The 19,629-nt window shown below is 30.8% G+C and overlaps 1 protein-coding gene across 1 annotated transcript; it reads right to left on the bottom strand.

The window, feature by feature from the left end:
- Window positions 1–687: 687 nt before the first annotated feature.
- fmt (phosphatase 6 regulatory subunit 1-like protein fmt) lies at window positions 688–8,429 on the bottom strand. Its single transcript, XM_088181797.1, has 19 exons — window positions 8,403–8,429; window positions 8,121–8,301; window positions 7,466–7,545; window positions 7,273–7,396; window positions 7,048–7,197; window positions 6,812–6,982; window positions 6,390–6,739; window positions 6,174–6,320; window positions 5,976–6,099; window positions 5,255–5,503; window positions 4,956–5,020; window positions 4,702–4,885; window positions 4,530–4,580; window positions 4,261–4,349; window positions 4,072–4,191; window positions 3,875–4,006; window positions 3,764–3,816; window positions 3,384–3,692; window positions 688–3,162 (listed from the first exon to the last, which is right to left on the bottom strand). Exons 2-19 carry the CDS (start codon window positions 8,178–8,180, stop codon window positions 2,945–2,947), a joined length of 2,676 nt encoding a protein of 891 aa, XP_088037923.1. The 5' UTR covers window positions 8,181–8,301; window positions 8,403–8,429; the 3' UTR covers window positions 688–2,944.
- Between the last annotated feature and the right edge of the window lie 11,200 nt (window positions 8,430–19,629).

Here is a 19,629-nt window from a genome sequence, read left to right as displayed (position 1 = left end):
GTCAGAAGAGAATGTGAAAATTGTTTGATTTTAAAAGATCTGCATATTAGAGACCATACAAAATGGATTTGTCTGAGTTTGATCAAAACATCGTATATATCAAAATCATATATAATGTAGTTTCCGTTTAATTATATAGTAGTATATCAAACTCCAAATTGGTTTGATATAAAAGTATCTATTGTCTGTAACACGCTCATTGTGACAAGATAGATAAAGCACACTTGTATTGAATAGATTACGTCACTGAATTTGCGTGTTGATTTTAGATAACACTAACTTTCTGATATTGATTTATTATATCAATGGTCGTTTTAGCGCATTTTTTTTATAAATTTTCAATTTATTATGTAAAAATAGCTAAAAAAAACACTCCAACAAAACCAGTTATTTCTAGCAAGTGATTAAATTACCAACCGGGAGACAATGCTCACAGGAAAGAATCATTCAGGAAGAACCGGGAGTCATATTGTTTCTTCGGAAATTTATCTTAATTGCAGACAGATTACTGTCACAAGTGCAATAAATAAATGGATTAACAACCGTAAACTGTTTCAATCTAACTTTCATATACACCAGGTCTTAATTAAGCCTACCCATGTAGAGCCTATTGACATTGGAATAAGGGATATGTGGTGGATTATCAAGGATATTCAAGGATTTTTAAAAAGGCAGCAAAACGATTAATTGTAGTAGAAATGTTTTATTAACAAAGTTATATCGTATTCATAACTTCAGCATTTTTTTATTCAATATTAAATGGAGCAGCATGTGAATACAAAATAGAATACGCACACGCAGTGCCACTTTTTTTAGTATTTCTTTTAAAAATACATATTATATTTCATCACATTCTTATTCGTACTCTAAGAAGGGAATAAGGCTCTCAACGACTAATACGTATAGACTTTTCCAATCGATAATAAGATTGTTCTTCAAAGGAACAATTAAACAAAATAATAAAAACGGATTCCTTGTAAAGGTAACGCCATATAATAAGATACATAATCAACTAACAAAAATGTGCTTCCCTTTTGAGTCATTACCCTATTGAATATAAAGCTCAATCTTTAATACTAAGTAAATGTAATATGTTAAAAATATCCACTTCTGCGATTTTCATCAGGATTGTATTTAATAATTTGCAAAAGTATTGTTATTATTAAAATAGATTTTCTCGTTATTTTTGTCGATATACGTTTCACTGTCAGATTGTAAAAGTTAAAATAAAATGGAATAACTTTTATTAAAAAAAATTAAAATTCGTTTCATAGTTTAAAAAGAAAATGCAAACTTCACCAACAAATTAACAATAACAATATTCAGACGTTTATTAATTATATAATTAACTAGGAATAATCACTATGCCAATCACTGAAATATATTTTATAATAACGTTATGCAATAATTAAAAAAGGTCAGTTCTGATCGAATCAATACTGTTTAAATCTTCAAACATGTAACTATAATTGATGCTTTAAAAAACTGTGGTATTCAATCGATCTTGCACTTAACGGAAGTGAAAAAATAGTTTATATTACAACTCCTTATAAAATATGTACTATCGTTGATTATAAAAAAAATCATATTAAGTGCTATCACATCTTACAAAATAACAATCAACAGCATAAATTGCTCCAACATGATAAACGAATCGCTTTAAGTATTACAACAAAACTAACAAGTGTGACCTATGATGTTTTATAATCGTTTTGGTATATATAACATAACGTTAATATTTACAATGCGAGATTGTCACAAAGCTTTCGATTGAATTAAAAAAGTACAACTGATGAGCTAAGCCAATTTTCTGCCTACTTTTTAAAGCATATTTTTAAAAACAATCTCTTGCACGAATTCGGACAATTTGTTTACATTTAACCAATGATATGATATATACGCGATATGAAAAGTTATTTATTGTACAGACAATCTAATCTTACGAGATCTAACAGCAAAGGACACGCGTCATAAGAGTCACAAAAGAGTTTAAAAAGTATTTTGGCCATTCAAGATCTCTTATGTACACGCACAAGTATAATTTGGCAAGCTTTTTAAAGTACACGAAGAACGAAATAAAACAACATACACAGTGCGTGTGTGTATATTATTACAAATTAAAATGAGCAAAAATTATTAATTTCAATAATCCTATAAACATACAACTAATGCAATTTTTAATTTATTGCACTTAACAATCAGGCACGATGAGCAGTAATGGAAATAAAAACATAGAATTAAAAAATATTTCATTCGATAAAATTTTATAGAGGAAAATAATGTTGAGCAGGCACTGATTGGGAACTATAGCGAATTCTGCAAATCAGAATTTTCTAAATTTACAAAAACATTCAATACAAATATATCTTTATTTAAATTCATTTATGTTCGTGCGAAAACAATTTTCGCGGCAATAATACTTATTACATTGACACTCCGAAAGATTTCCTTAACAAGTATGAGTATAATCATCGTTAATTATAAAAATATCACCTTACTTATGAGGATAGATGATATATTTATATAATTTAATGTACTGTACAAATACTATGCGTTTTATATGATGTGTAATTTATATATTTTTTTTCAATAATATATTTATATTTTACGTAATATGCACACTTGAGCTGAGGAATATTTGTATATATGTATATAAATTAGAACCATAGATTGATATCACACCTGGGAGAAAACACCCACACATAAAATATATACATTGAAACCCTAAAATAAAATAAAATATGCAAACCAAATTGTGCAATGAAAATAATTGGATATCTAATTTAATTATTGCCCTTTCTATTAAAAAAATCATAATCTATCAAGCAAATTAAAAAACATAAATATGATCGTGTTAAAACAAATATTGGAATGGAAAACGCAGGCACAAGTTTTCGGGGTTTCAGTGTACGTATAATTTGATATTGCTAGAACGTTATAAAAATCATTCTTTGACGGATGTATTCTCAGCACTATCACATGTCGCAGTCTTGACTGTATCGTTGCTGACGATCGACGGTTGTGCGGCAACATTCTCGTTATCCGATCTGTTCGAGTTTCCGTCTGCGGAACTCACACCGGCAGTGGAAACGTCGAGGGTGATATTAGTCATTATTGTTGACAGCATTTCATCGGTAATTTCACTTGGCATCACATCAGACTCTGAAATAAAAAAAAATATCAGTGCTGATGCAAATATACAGAACGTTTCTATAGAGATATGTGCAATGCTTTACTATAATAATCCCAAATCTTGTACAATAATATTTTAAATGTTGGATATTGGGGTTGTTTTTTTGATAACCATTTAATTTTATTATACAAAACTGCGTCAGTTAAACATTGTATATTTCCACGCTTACGTATAATATTAAGTATACTACCTTTTTCATCAGGTTGCTCTTCTGATCGAGCGGTGAACTGAAACACGCCCGCCGTTGCATTCTCAATTTTCTCGATTTCTCGGAAAGTGTCGCTCTTGAAAAAGTCAGAGCTCTTCGTAAACATGTTGCTCATGCCAGTAGCTGCATTGTGCTGTTGTTGACCAGAAAATTCTGCAGTGTTTTTGTTTAGAACGAACGGATCAGCGTTGAATTGATCCGAAAATTCGGTCATGTTGGCAATGTTTTCACAATTACTAAAGTCGGCCCACTCGTCGTTCTGATTCGGAATGTTGGTGTTGGTCTCCCAGGCTTTAAAAAATAAAAATAAATAATATAATTACGATTTAATGAAAAACACAAATTAGTATTGACACACTTACGAGATAAATTTTCAACGTTCATCAGAGACTGCATATACGTCATATCGAAATCACTGTAAAAATTATTAATTATTAAAGTTTTCACATACATATATTAAGTTTTGTATATACCAAGCATTTTGCAACATCCAATAATTTTTCATATCGCATTTTGCATCGTTGAGTTTCGATGCGATACAGTAAAACGCCATCTCGTCCGGAGTCTTCGAACCGCATTGAAAGTTTCCCTCGTTATCGGGTGCACTGCCATTTTAAGGATATTATAAGATTGTGATTAAAAAATAAATACAATGAAAAATATTAATTACTCTCTAAGGAGGGAATTGTTCCAGCGCTTTAATGAAGCATCATCGTCGCCCATTGAATTTGATGTTTTTTCACATATCGACGCGAATGACTCTGCTGATGCGCGGTACACATCGTAATCCCTTACAAATTAAATAAAAAAACGATTATTAGAAACCTTTAAAAGCAAACAAAAATAATTTTATATTTACCTTGCATCCTCGCAACTAATCTCTTGGATTTGAAACTTTTCATCAGTGAAGATTTCCCTTGAATTTGACGGATCTTTATCGCCTAATGCCTACAGTAAATTAAGTAAAATATTAATTATTTTTACTAAACAATTTGAAGGGTTCACAAAAAAATTTTCAAAATTAGGGTATTGCTGATGTATAGTATATTACAAACTAGAGAACATTCTCCTAAAGATTATTCTTAAGTTTGGAAATTTTTGGGTATACTTTGTACGTATATTACATACCTGTTCAATGAGCATGTTATTATTATCGACGAGTGATGGATGTTGACCTCCCTGTAAAAACATTATTATAATAATTTACTGCAAGTTATTTGCAACTTTTCATGGAAAATGCTCCAATATTCCATAATTAGCTTTAAAGTATTCCCATAAATATAAGATCCAAGATACTCACTAAGCATATATTTTGAATTTTATTTAACGGTTCTAAGTGATTCTCCATCAACGAATACCACTCTTTTTTAGTCTCGACCGAAATTTTATCAAATACTGATGGATGCATCGTTAGAAAATCGTTCACTTGATTTGCAATCTTAATTAAATGACCCATATATCCAGCACGAGGTTTATTGCACACTCTATAAATTATAACAAAATTATATCATTCATTGCAACAAACACTAGGTAATGAATAGAGCCTATACTTACTGTGATGCATCGTTGTACTCCCACGCTTTCACAATTCTATCTAACAGCGCACAATCAACGAAAATCTATAAAATAATGGACGTAAATAATATAATCGTAATTTTATTATATATTTATATATATATACATATATATCAGAGGCGGGCGGTGAAATACTTTCCCTATTGATCGCTCGCATGTTAAGTAGAGATAAAGGCACGCTGAACGCATGCTCTTATCTCTCCCTCACTCGTCACTTAACACGCGATCTCACCACCCGCGTCCGATATAATATATATGCGTGTGCAGTTTTAACTTACATGATCACTAAACATCTCTCTGGGTTGTATCTCTTCAAACATTTTGCACAGTATTGATGTAACGGAAGAGTGCAAACAACTGTTCCATTGGTATTCGACAAACATATCCAAGAGCAGCGAGAGTATGTTGTGGTTTACGAAAGCCATTGCAATCGAGGGTCCACCGACGTTTAACAAATTTTCAAATAGACGAATCACAGACAATCGGAGAGCTCCGACGGGCGTTTCTATACCATTGCTATAACCGTACTGAAAAATATTCACTCGTCATAAATTATGATAGCTTTAGCACTTAGAACTAAGGATATCCACATATATTTGATTATCTATATGGATTTCTTCATCATATTGAGAGGTTTCATAGTGATAAACTAGTTTAAAATATTGCATCTTTAATTCGCATGTATTCAGAAATTATTCTAACCGAATTTGATCAGGTCACATGTAAATGATTTAGAAAATATGCTCATTATGGTTGCCTCTCTATGAACAAGTAGCATGAAATCATGAGCGTGAAGCTGTCAGTGAAATATCAATGTCCTTGTTTTAATATTAATTATTATACTGTTTTCAACCAGGTTGAGATTAAGACAGCCGTTGATGTGATCAAAGTCTGACCCCTGATTTATTGTCTTTGATATAACTTTTGTGCAATATTTGTTTGATTATAAAGAAAAAGGTTCATAGAAAGTGAAAAAAAATATATTTTAAATCTTCTTACTATAAATTTATCTGGACGTTCTAACAAGATTTCCTTCAAACGAGGAAAATAAGGCAGAATGGGTTCCGCCGTGCAGTACATTTGAATAATCTGACCGTAATTATTAGAGATCTCCTTCATTAAACTGCAACAATTAAAAATCCACTTGGATTATCAACGATAACGCAAAAGGAAATCTTTTGAAGGAGACAAACTCACTTTGGTCCTTCGATGAGTATCGTCAATAAAACTTGTATACTGTTTATAACAGTGTGTTGCCTATTTGACGGCGACGCTTCGAACATCGACTTTAGCAAGTGCTGCACGGTTTCGGAAGAACCGCATTTTTGACGAAGCAAATCTGATCTGTAAACAGTATCGATTAATACCAAAATTGTAACATAAAAATAGAAAAATATATACATATACACTAACGAAAATTCATCATTCGGTTCGTTCTCTTTAGAAATGATTTCGCACAATAATGAGGCACAGTTCTCCGAAATATCAATTATCAATCTCTTCGGTAGCAGTTCCTTCAAGAGCACAACTTCCGTAATGATTTCTTGATTCGCTTCGACGTCGATTAAATCTTGAGACAGTTTAGTATCGTCGTCAGGCGAGACGTCTCTTTCGCACGAGTTTTCGTTCAACGAATCGTTTGAGAAACCTGGATATTCTCTTTTCTTATCCAAAACGTCTAGTTTATGCTCAATGTCGATGCAATCGAAGTTTCCGCACATGATGCTGATCAGCTTTTCGATGAAGTTTTGCGAATCTAACCACTAAAATAATCAGATAACGTTCAGTACTCGTTTAACAATACCGCCTATTTTAAGTTACGTAGTAATAATTACGTTAAGAAGATCTTGCTTAATTTCTTTTTCTTCTATTTGTATCGTGTACAGTAGGGTGTCCATTATGGCGGACGTTCCCATATGCTCGAGGTATTTGGATAATAACCTATTAGTAGGACATTTAACAAACAACATCACGTGAAGGCACGTATATTGGTAAGTAAAGCAATCCTGCAATGAAATTAGATCATTAGATACTGAATTTGAGTCGAAATATCTTTGTAAGATATGTTTACCTGGCCACAATGCCGAGTTAAAAGGGATTGCATTGTTTTTGCAAAGAATGACGCAAGCAGAGGATTTAGTGGCGGTCTCGAATCCAAAAAGGAACATAACAACTCTAATAAACGTTTATTATTAACTATATTTAACAGCATTTTGGGTAACTAAAACAAAAATATTATTTTAATTTAACTTATTTGGTATATTGATGGATTGATTAGATTACTATATATATTCACCCCGCTAGCTATGATTTCACAAGCCAACGCCGGGTACCTATACGAATTAGCAGGATCGTCTGTGTTCGCAGGCTCCTTAATTACTAGGTTGATCAATTTTTCTATGGTAGCCGTCTCCTCTAAGCTGTAATTTAAAAAATGTGTCAATAGGACCAGATTACATAATATTTGCAATAAAAAAATTAGATCTTACAATTCGATCAGCTTCTTGTTTTGCAGTTTAACCTCTTGCAGGATATCATCGTGATCGAGCAATTCTTCTAATGTGAAATCCTGTATTATAAATAAATTATTTTTATTAATATATAGACTTAAATAATAGCAAGAAAAAAACATCACAAATTATGAAGTATTAAAGGAATAAGAGAGCAATAACTGGAAACAAAATGCAGGTTAGAAATCTAATAAATATAAGAAAACATCAAATTAATTAATTTTATAATGTAATAATTTTTTATAATTACTGGCAAAAGATAAGTTGATAAATTATAGTAATAATTATCGATTATAAAGCATATATTGCACAATTGAACCATGTCTCAAAAGGTTTGAAGTCATATAATATTGACTTTATATACCACGAAAAAGAGTGTTACGTGTTAGTTTGAATCTATGTAGATAATACGTTATTATCTAGAATGGATCAATCGTCAAGTTGTAAACAAGCAAGAATAAAAGACGATAGTTTTAAAGCTAATTTAGACAAGAATATAAAGCAATAAAAACAAAACACTAAGAAATAATAAAATAAAGAGCTGTTATCAGATAGGGCAGCCCTAATTTAAATGGTCAGGTGGTGGACGTATCGACACTTTGTTTACGAAACGTCAACGTTCTCGGACAGGTACCTTTTTCTCGAGGCAGCCGCCCAGCGCGGCCGAGCCCCCGGAGTGGTCGTTCCAGTACATCGTCAGGTCGTCTGTCGCCGATCGCCAGTCGTCAGTCGCCAGTCGTCAGTCGCCGAGCAGTCGGTGCGCTGCGCACCGCGGATGTGACGTCAGCTGCCGCCAACCTTTCCTATATCGATATCTATGGCGCGCGCGCCACAACGACGCGAACGTTAAACGAAGGCGAAAAACTAATGCCAATACTATTTATTATAGGCGTCGAAAGACCGGGACGATACGTACAGTTTCCTCCGACGATTCAAGTCGACCGATTCAAGCGCATGGCAACACACGTATTTGCGCTTTTTAAATCGCGTCTATGGCGATCCTAGCGGTCGAATATACGGCCATACCTCTGAAAGTCTGCACATTTCTCTTCTCCAACACTAATAAATTATCACTCAAATTTATTATTGTCTCGATTTAGACCAGCTTTTGTCTTATATTTTATGATGTTATGGGGTGCTTATTTGTTTATTTACTATGGCCAAATAAACTAGACGACACTGGTAGCACTGACGTAACGGCGGTGGAGGGCAATACATTCACTGGCGGACCTTCACACGAAAACGACGACAGGCAGGACTTCGTCCAACAGTAACTCGCATCATATAATTTCCAATATGTAACTAATTCAATTAAAAACTAACTTTAATAAATACTACTGCAGCGGTCCAATCTGTGTATAATCATCCACATATGTCCCACAAATTATTTACTAGTCAAATTCAATATTGGACATACAAGAATGATCCAATTAGAGTTTCCCCTGTTGGCAGCATTATAAATCAGACAGTTATCAATAATATATTATTAATTTGCAACAATACATTTACGAAATGGATTGCTTAACTACCTCTCAACGCGTTCAACATAAATAATAATTCTGTACAAACTGCGTATGCAAATTTACGTTTGACGTTAAACTGCACGACGACAATAATAAAGTTATCGTTTACCTTCCCTTTCCTCCACTTCCCCTATCCATCTCCCGTCTCCATAAAGGATAGTGATGCCGGAGACCATCAGTAGCTAAATCGTGATGATCAACCTGACCCCGGTCGTCACTCGGACGATCAATGATCTAACGCCTAAGCGTATAGGCGCGAAAGCTAGGCTGGGTAATATCCGGTCGCCCATGGGCTGAAACTCCCGTGCCTAATGCGACCGTGGGCCCATTAAAAAAAATACAGTTATCGTGTTTCGTTTAATCTATAAATTTTAAATGAACTAGCAATATTGACGTTTTAGTGGACAATCCACAAATATTCTTAAATTATTTTAGTTTATTAGGCTTATTCAGAAATTTGTAAAAACATAAGCAAATATTTATAATATATTGTCGATTTTAAAAATAATTTGGAAATAATCTAAAAGTATCGATTATTGTACATAAATAATACAGAGAAAATGATGGAAACTTTAACTTTGATTTTACATTTCCTTGCATTAATTCATACATATGTCATATAATTATTGATTTATTTATTTATACGAATTAAGACCGTCATGACATGACAAATTCACCTAATGTGTCACGATGGGCAAAAGCATAAAACATATTATTTTTTTTTAAATACATACAAATATCTACATATATACATGTATACGTATACATACATTCAAATACATATATGCACACACACATAAACATACGAATATAATTTAGAACATGAAAACCTAATAAAAAGATAGACACAAATCACCTTAACATGTCTGCGTTGTTCCATACGTACAGAACCGAATTCCCGTATATGCACGAAAAAATGTCAATATCTCGATGCACAGTATTGAGCAGATGAACGGCTTTTGCAAGAGAAGAATTGGCAAGTACTCCAGTCTTGACTTCACAGGCAAGAACAGTGACTGAGAAGTATAACCACCTTCCAAGGCTCACAGTTGGATCTGCTCGAGCACCGAAGGGTTGTTTACTATGTCTTTGAGATATTTCCAAAAGTGTTTAATTACTTACACTTCTGCGAGTTGACAACGAAACGTACCCCAGCGCTACCAAAATGAAAGCATTGAGAAACAAAAACAGATAGTACCCATATTCCTTTAAGTATAAATATCGAAGGAATTTACGCTATATTTTTTCCAGCCAAAATTCATTACATTGACTTAATATGCCTGAAATCCATACAATAGAGCCAGTTTTTAGTATGTTAAAGAGCGCGTAATACTAAAGTATTCCTAAAGTAGCGAGCATTTATTGAGATATAATTGTTATTTTTGTTTTCTTTTAACGTAATTCTTATTTTTCTTCTTACAATCAGGCTCGAGCGTTGAGATTTTCTCCCTTTTGCTCGCGATAAAGGCGTACGGCTTGCATGATTTTATTTTTTGCTCACTCTCGTCACTTAACATTCGAGTGGTCAAAAGGAAAAATAGCTCACTACTTGGGACTGCTCACAATTATTCGTAACTTACGATCGATCGCTATTTCTGATATCAACGTAACTTCGTTTTAAAATTTTAGATCATATAGTAAAAAGGCAAGCTTGTCGCTATTGGGTCGACAAATTTCGTCCTTGGAAGATAAGTCATACGTTAGATATCTCGCCAATGTTGATGAAGATCGACTCCATTCTTATTTTTACTCGTTGAGAACTGCGCAAAACTCATTGTTTGTATGGCGCATGCTCTTTAGACATAAACAGAATATTTGTGGATCGCCTTCTCTGATTACAAGAAGTGGGTCTTGATTGACCCATTAACCATCAACCCTTTCTATTACTCATAATTTATTATTATTTTTTTATGTTATTGTATAACTGAATCAATTGTAAACAGTGGAAATGGTTATGAACCAGTATTGAGCATTTAATGTGTCTGTATGCTATTGTACCTATGTCCATTTTTGAAATAAATTTTTATAAAAAAAATCAACCATTTCTAGCGCCGAATGAGAATATAGTGAATAAAAATGGCGTTGTTTTTTAGAACTGTAAAGCCAGGTCACGTGTAGCACTTCACGTGTAGATTTTAACTTTTTCTGATTTCAGCAAAATTTCATTTCAAAATTTCATCAAGAAGAAATTATTTACACTCAAAACAAGCTTTGTATTGGGATTGAATTTATAATCCTATTAATTAATTGCTGAAAATTGCATCAACTTAATATGTAGAACATATTTTATTAAACGGATTATGCGCTGTATATATAAAACATATTTTTAATAAAATAAATATTTACTGTTGAATTATACAAATTAATGTTAAATAAATCTTAAAGAAAATTACAATTTTAAATAAATAAATCGAACAGGATATGGTCATTAACTTGACAAAGTTAGGACCGAAATAAATTGAAATGTCAAACGATACCTTAAAATTAAAAGTTGATTGTAAATCAGCCCGTTCTTTTTATATTTATTCAAGTTTTATTTACAAACAAATATGAACGATACTCAAGTTTTATTAAGCGTGAGCTGTTTTTTATTTTTAAAAGTAAAACAATTAGAAAGAAAAAAACGCAGAAGACGGTTATGGCAGAGAACTTTATTCGATAAGAGAATCGTTTACACCGAAGGACGACTAATTAGAGACACAACATTAAAAAATATTTATATTTGGATGTCAGCATCGGATTTTGAACTGTTGATACAAATTGTCAGTCCCGTTGTCCATAAAAAGGACACCAACTACCGGAAGGCAGTTTCTGTGAAGGAGCGTCTCGCTCTTACTTTAAGATTTTTAGCAACGGGAGAATCGTTCACCAGCTTGATGTGCCTTTTTAAAATATCCAAGCAGCTTATAAGCTATATAGTTCCTGAAGTATGTGATGCCATTGTTTTAGGATTGCAAGATGAAATAAAAGTAAGTGTAATTTTATGTACATATTTAATATAATAATAATTAAAGTTACATTAAGCACTAAAAAAGATTGAGTATTCTTTTAGATACCCCATTCTCCCGAAGATTGGTTAAAAATCGAAGAACAATTTCGAACCCGTTGGAATTTTGACCACTGTGTAGGAGTGCTCGATGGAAGACACGTGATGATAAATGCACCCATTAACAGTAGAATAACATATAAAAACTATAAAGGCACATTCAGTATCATATTATTTGTAGCACTTGATGCGGATTATAATTTTACTTTTGTAGATGTTGGAAGCCATGGCAGTAGTTCTGATCGAGAAGTATTTCAGAACTCTGTACTTAAGCATTGTATTGACGATGGAACGTTGAATCTACCGAAATCTTCCTGTCCTTTGGGACGAGATAAACCTACTCCTTATGTTTTCGTTGCCGACAATGCATTCCCTATTAGTGAACACATTACGAAATCCCATTCTGAGTTACAAAATACTAAAAGAATCCATAAATATAGAGTAGAACGAGTGAGAAAGGTGTCAGAGAATGCCTTGGGTGTTCTTGCATCTATTTTTCGAGTATTTGCGAAACCAATGCTTTTGGATCCACATAAAGCAAAAACTATTACTCTCACGTGTGTCCATCTTCACAATTTTTTACGGCATAGTAGTACATCCAACTTTTTATATAGTCCAGAGGGAACATTTGATATTGACGACATCAATTCAGGAAGTGTAATCGAAGGATCTTGGAGGAGTAAAATTAAAAATCAGTCTACATTTTGCAGCTTGCAAGGAATTGACGATAACCTATCTAGTCAGCTTACCAAGAATCAATTATGAGCTTAATTTCCATCTCATAAGTGAATTGTGCCTTTGTAACAAATAATATAAATAAAAAACAATTTGTGTCTAAGAATTTATGTTATTTATTAGGAGTGTTGATATTTTGCTTTAGATATATGTACATATGTATAGCCCATCCAAGATGTTAGTGCTCATCATCGTTGTGTTGGAAATAAGGGTGCGTGTACGTATGCATGCCTACATACATAGTTTTCCGTGAATTTGTTTACACCGATAGAACGTTACAAATACTAAATCAGGGCTGTTTTAAGGGTAGGGTAACCATACGTTGGAAATTGAATGAAAAATTATAATGTGTTATATTTTTATAATATATTATTGTCATGTTGTGGTATTTTGTAATCAATAAAACAATTGCTGTAATATTCTATTGGTATTTTAAAAAATATTATATTGAACAGATATTCAACCTTGAGAGTGATACCAAAACTGCTCTCATGTTTTTGAGTTAAATATGTATTATATTGAGTCAAAATATTCAGTTTCTTTGTAAATATTTTTTTAAACTAGAAATAAAACGAATTTTATTATTTTTGATCTTATGCGACCAACAGATTGAAAACCACTGATAAAATAATTTTAGCATATGTAACAATACAGGTCGACACATTTCATGTATTTTTGTTTTTAATACTTTTTAACAAAAAACGACCCATCGATCGAGTGTTAAGATGTCATTTGCGCGTGCGCCAAATTGTTTCATTGTTGTGTGCTTGTATACGTTTGCAAACGCAGCGGTGGCAGTGATAAAATCAACTTGTTTAAAATCAATTTTCTTATTATCGCAGTCACATTTCAACACAAAATCTGTCTAAATTATGACATATTTTAACACCACATCCCATTTGAAAAGTATGGTGAAATTTTTCTCTTATATATACTTTACTGGTAGCAAATATAACAAAGATACTTAAAAAGTATATTTGATGTAAAAATAAAAATGTAATAATATTTCTTAAGGTGAATCAAAAACAAAACCTTTATTCACAGATACAAAATAGTTATATTTTGTAGGTTAATGAAATCGAAATATAAAAAAAACGACTATCGACTGGTTAACTTTTGCCTCCCCCCCTCTCCTTCCCGAAAAAAGGCAAAATGAGGTCCCTGATTCTAAACCAAAAATTCTCGGGTTATCTCTCAAAGAAAATATTTAAAAAAAGTATCTAATCCAGGTCTAGGCAACCTTTTTTGGTTGCGGGTCAAAAATTTAAAATGTTTTTTTAACTATTAAGAAGACTATTCGGGTCAGCGAATATTTTTGGTCCTAGCAATCATATATATGGTCTGGTCGTAACGTCGTAACACAAAATCCGGCACATGTACATATATTGAAAAAAATGCTATTTGCAGAACTCAAATCAGTCACTTAAAATCATCAAACGGGTCACTTGGTGACCCGCGGGTTGACGGATAGGTTGACGAGCCATGAACTAATCTATCCCAAAAATATTTTTAAAAATATGTCATTTCAGTGAAATCATATCGAAATACATTTCCCCCGGTAGATATATGTATATTATTACCAGTGAAAATATAATTTATCTGGCAGTTGCTACCTACTAAAGTTTTATGATTTCAACTTTTCATTTACATGCCATGCAGAAATGTTACAGTGAATCAGTAAATAAATAAAATACTACTGCATCGGCTCAATCAATGTATAATCGCTACATTTTAAATTATTAAAAAAACTGTAATTATTTTTACATAAACTGATAGACCTAATATATACATCACATTATAACAAGCAGATTTGTGCATTTGTAAAAAATAAAAATATAATTTATGATATAAGGTTTTTAATTTGAAATATCTTATACTATTGCTTCTGCGGGGCCTATTTATATATGTATTTATTTCATTATAGCCAAACTTAGCGGTTCTCTGGTAACACTGATGTGAAGACGGCACATTCTCTTGGAGGATTTTGGCGGATAAACAATAGCCGGTGCTGCCTCATGCACCATGTAAAGGCATATCATTAAATAATATGTAACTATGTTCATTCAATAAATAATACTGCATTGGCTCAATCTGTGTCTAATTGCCACCCATCACCATCCGTCAGCCAAACCCTCATGTGAATACAACAAAACTATCGGTGAGCAATACGTATAAGTTTCAATTCATAACTATCGCGAAAAATATACATATTTTATTACGGTGTAGTAGTAAACTTTGCTGTTAAGACCAAATATATTTGGTGTGAATATCTATCTTTGACAGATTTGACGCAGTGGCTGTTTTATTGATTAGTCGATATAAAAATGTTAAGTTGAAATTACACTTCAGTGGAAAGACTTCTGGTTTACGTATTACAAATATCATCACATCATCAACTGTATCGATATCGACAGATGATTAGTCGACTTCAATCTGACACAAACTTGCACAAACATACATTGTTTTTTATTACAACGTATATCAGAAACATTATTATTTATTTAAGAAATACATTTGTTCAATGGTATGTCATCTCTGCATGTGTATAACTTCTCCACTTGAGGAGAAGATAGCCATCTTCTTATTCCCGTGCGACTTTGACTTTCACTGTGAGGGTTTTAGAAACACTTTGATTACTGTATAAATCCTATATTCCTTAAAGACGTCAGCAGTAGATTCATGCTTGAATTGATGCAAGCGTCTAGGGTATTTTAAGTTGTTAGGATTCCATTATTTCAGGATTTTATTATACAATATTAATTATTAAAGTTACATTAAGCATGTTATATTATAAATTAAATTATTTTAATTAATTTGCAATGGGTTATAATTTTTTAGAATGCAAGTTTTTTCCGCATGCTTTTTTTAAAGGCTAGAGGAGAGTTTAAAATATATTATTTCTGTACTTCCGAAACTTTTCTCTCTGATGTATTCAATATTCTAGATTACATATATTTATCAACAGCAATATATTCTATTCAATGCTGTAATTAATAACGGAAGGATCGTGGATGAGGTAAAATAAAAAAAATAACAACGATAACCATTTACAAGTTTCAATATTTACTATCTTTCGAACTATTGTCACTATGTATGTAACATCACAGAAAGGTTTTCACAATATATTAATTTTTAATTTAAATGGAAGCCGCATATTTCTGTACAAGTATGACAACGGTTGCCATTTAAAAATATCAATATGAATAAAATATGCAACAACTTCAATAAAACATAATACAATCACAGTGAATTATGTATATGCGTATGTCTTACGGTGATAGCTTTTAAAGTAATAGAAAACTGTTTTTTAAAACGCAATGTTTTTCATTATATTGGCACAATTTATTACATAAATTTTGTCATTATATTTAACATTTTTTGTGTGTGTACACTTTAGTGTGTTAATAAAAATGAGGCTTCGCTTCAATGACTAGTTTTTGATATAATAATATGTATTTATTTTTAAAATCACACTATGCAAAAAATAACTAATTCAATTGGCCAAAGAAAAAAAATGTAAATATTTTTAACTAAACGAAATACAAAAATATGCTAATATTATATATACATCATATTTATTTAATTTTCATTTTATTTGTAACATATCAACACATTTGCAATCAACCATGCATAACGTACGCCACTATGAATAATTTCAATATAACAACTCGGCGCGGAAACAGGCGATTGCCGTTATAAAATCTGATAAAATTTGCATAAATCATAACTGCCTCAGCAAATTATTGTATATACCACATTTTCTAACTATATATCATTTATTACATACGAGTACACGCGCACATGCATATGTACGTATGAAAATCAAATTTATTGAGTGTAACTAACTGCACTTAAATCTCTCACATTTCCATAAATTTATAAGAAGGACAAATTGCATTTTCATTTTTTAAAATATGTTTTATATCCATCTTCGATAATGTTTTAATATATATATATATATATTTATATATACATATATATATATATATATATATATATATATATATATATATATATATATATATATATATTTATAGTATATATAATTCAATGTGATAATAATAAAATTTAAAATCTTGTAATCGTTTTAAAATATAGTAGTAAATCTCAATATAAGCTTTTTTATATATATATATATATATATATATATATATATATATATATATATATATATATATATATATATATATATATATATATATATATATTTAAGTACTCTTAACAAATTGTTTAATACTATAAAAATAAAAATTATAGATATATATATATATATATATATATATATATATATATATATATATATATATATATATATATATATATATCACAAAAAATAATACACCAGAAGATAGTTACATATTTATATGTTAAAATTAAATCAACAATCTATAAATTTTCTGGTTCTAGACACCAGTTATCACCCCATATGTAAATAGACGTACATACATACATGTTTAATTATTAAAACCTTGATAATTTGAACGAAATAATAATGCGACAATTTAGTGAATCCTTTCCATTTTAAGTACCTTTCGTTTCTGATGTATTTTTAATTTATTTTCATATCAAATCAATCAATTAGTAACGTTTTTATAGCTATATTTACAGACATTTATATTGTGTTAACTTTTACCATACAAGTAACAACAATATTATTAAACTAATTGTTTCAAAAGTTACGGTTGCATACATATAGTTATACGTATGTATGTTTTTTAACATTGTTAAAACATTACGATAAAACAACTACGCATATCACAAGTCGTGAGAAGCTTTTACTAATGTCTCAGAAACGTGAAACACGATTTAGAGACTTTCTGTTTACGACTGAAAATAAAACTCTTATATACATAGACACTGTTTATTAGCAGTTTTATTTTTTTAATTTATATATTAGTTGTCATTATACCATTTATTAGGTAAAGCTAAGAAGCGATTAGAAAATAACTACTCCCCTCGTTAATGTAATATGAAATAAATTATGAAAATAGTACAATAAAATATATACTAATCAGATAAAATAAAAATATAAGTATATGTAATTTTTTCTATACAATAATAATTCTACGTTATAAATCAGTTATTTAAAGTTTTCTTTTAAAAAGTGCTATTCAACAAAGTGATTACACGAGAATCTAATTTACATTCCTTATGTACATAAAATATAGCTCGTTTAAGAGGGGTTAAATATAAAGCAACAAAAATAAAGTACAAAATGTCTACGATAATGATCGTGTTTTAATTTTTTTAATGTAAAACTATTCAGGTATTGAATTGTATATAATATTTTAATGAAAATAAATAATGTCTGTGTAAGCTGATCGAACGACTAAATAATTCTTAGGCCATTCGATGAGAGAAAAAGCCTGTATATAATATATACATATCATTTTGTCGGTTTGCAATGTTGACAATAAAGACATTAACTTTAGTTAACGTTCCAGAGCGTCTAACATCAGATAACATACGTGGGAACTACGATCATATACATTTCTAAATATTTATAATAATTTTAGTACGGCTGTAGCTTTTAAATAGGATTATTATTTTTTATACGTATGTATATAAATATATGAATGTGCATGTTGCATAATGAGAGTTAAAAATTAAATAACCTTTCGTTACTTTTTAACAAATATAACAGCGCTTCTAAATACTGCAAGGTAAATATAATCAATTCGGGTATGTCTAATATAAATCTATTTTACATGTAAAAATTCTACAAAGTTTTGACTTTAATGAAAAAAAACAAACAGTTTTTACGTCATTAGTAGCTATGTACAGATTGAATAGAGAGAATCGGCAGAAGAATTTATTTACAATTTATATAAGATAAATTAAGTCACACATTTTACATTCAATTAATTGAATTGTCTCATTTTTTCTTATAATTTATATAAATATGTGTTTACAATACAAGTGATCATGTTTTGATACACTTATTTCTTTAGTTCTTCTTTGAACTTTTTTAATCGTTTCACATTATTACAGAGTCTCTAGTATATATATATATATATATGTATATATATATATATATATATATATATATATACTCACACACACACATACATACATACATGCGAGATACTTTCCCCCTCGATTGCTTGTGTGTTAAGTGAGGAGAGTGAATGAGAGATGAGAGCATGCGGTCCGCATGCCCTTATCTCTCACTCGCTCTCGTAATTTAACACTCGAGCGAGCGAGAGAGAAAGTATCTCACCGCCCGCTCCTGATGTATATATATGTATATATATATATATATATACTATATATATTTATTTGTCATTATTGGTTATGGATGCCATCGCGATTTTATTTTTATGTGAGCATCTGACGTTTCGAAGAGTTTCTATAGACTAACTGAACTATATAGTATAGTTAGTCTCCGAATATATATAGTATAGTTAGTCTCCGAATATATATATAGTATAATAGTTAGACTCCGAATATATATAGTATAGTTAGTCTCTGAAGATAAAGAGTTACAGACTCTTCGAAACCTCAGACGCTTACATAAAAGTAAGATTGTGATGGCAACCATGGCAAACATTGAGAAAAAATATATAACTCGCGTATATATGTAAATGAAGATATTATTTACAGTAAAATCTGACTTCTTTTCAACTTATAAAAATCTTAATTGACCTAACACTTTATTTTATACATTGTTTATTTTTTTTAATACAGCCGATTCATAGATTAACTATGATTTAAAGCAGCGGTTAAAATATATATGTATATTTAATATATTATGTGTGTATGTATAGAGTGTATTCGTCATCATATATTATTTAGGCGATTCTGTAAAAGACATTGCAAAACATTCCAAAGAGACCTTC

The sequence above is a fragment of the Plectrocnemia conspersa genome, unplaced genomic scaffold (assembly GCF_051122295.1).
Source record: "Plectrocnemia conspersa isolate PC_06_02 unplaced genomic scaffold, ASM5112229v1 ptg000002l, whole genome shotgun sequence".
Classification (NCBI taxonomy): domain Eukaryota; kingdom Metazoa; phylum Arthropoda; class Insecta; order Trichoptera; family Polycentropodidae; genus Plectrocnemia; species Plectrocnemia conspersa.
Note: the sequence above shows the minus strand (reverse complement) of the source record. Positions and strands in the feature narration are given on the sequence as shown.

What these genes read in the sequence shown, in the direction of transcription:
- fmt (XM_088181797.1), bottom strand. Translation starts at nt 8,180, where the DNA reads ATGTACTGGAACGACCACTCCGGGGGCTCGGCCGCGCTGGGCGGCTGC. An exon ending in GAACCGAATGATGAATTTTC is followed by an intron (nt 6,321 to 6,389) that starts GTTAGTGTATAT and finishes TACTGTTTACAG; the next exon opens with ATCAGATTTGCTTCGTCAAA. An exon ending in ATTAGTTGCGAGGATGCAAG is followed by an intron (nt 4,192 to 4,260) that starts GTAAATATAAAA and finishes TTAATTTGTAAG; the next exon opens with GGATTACGATGTGTACCGCG.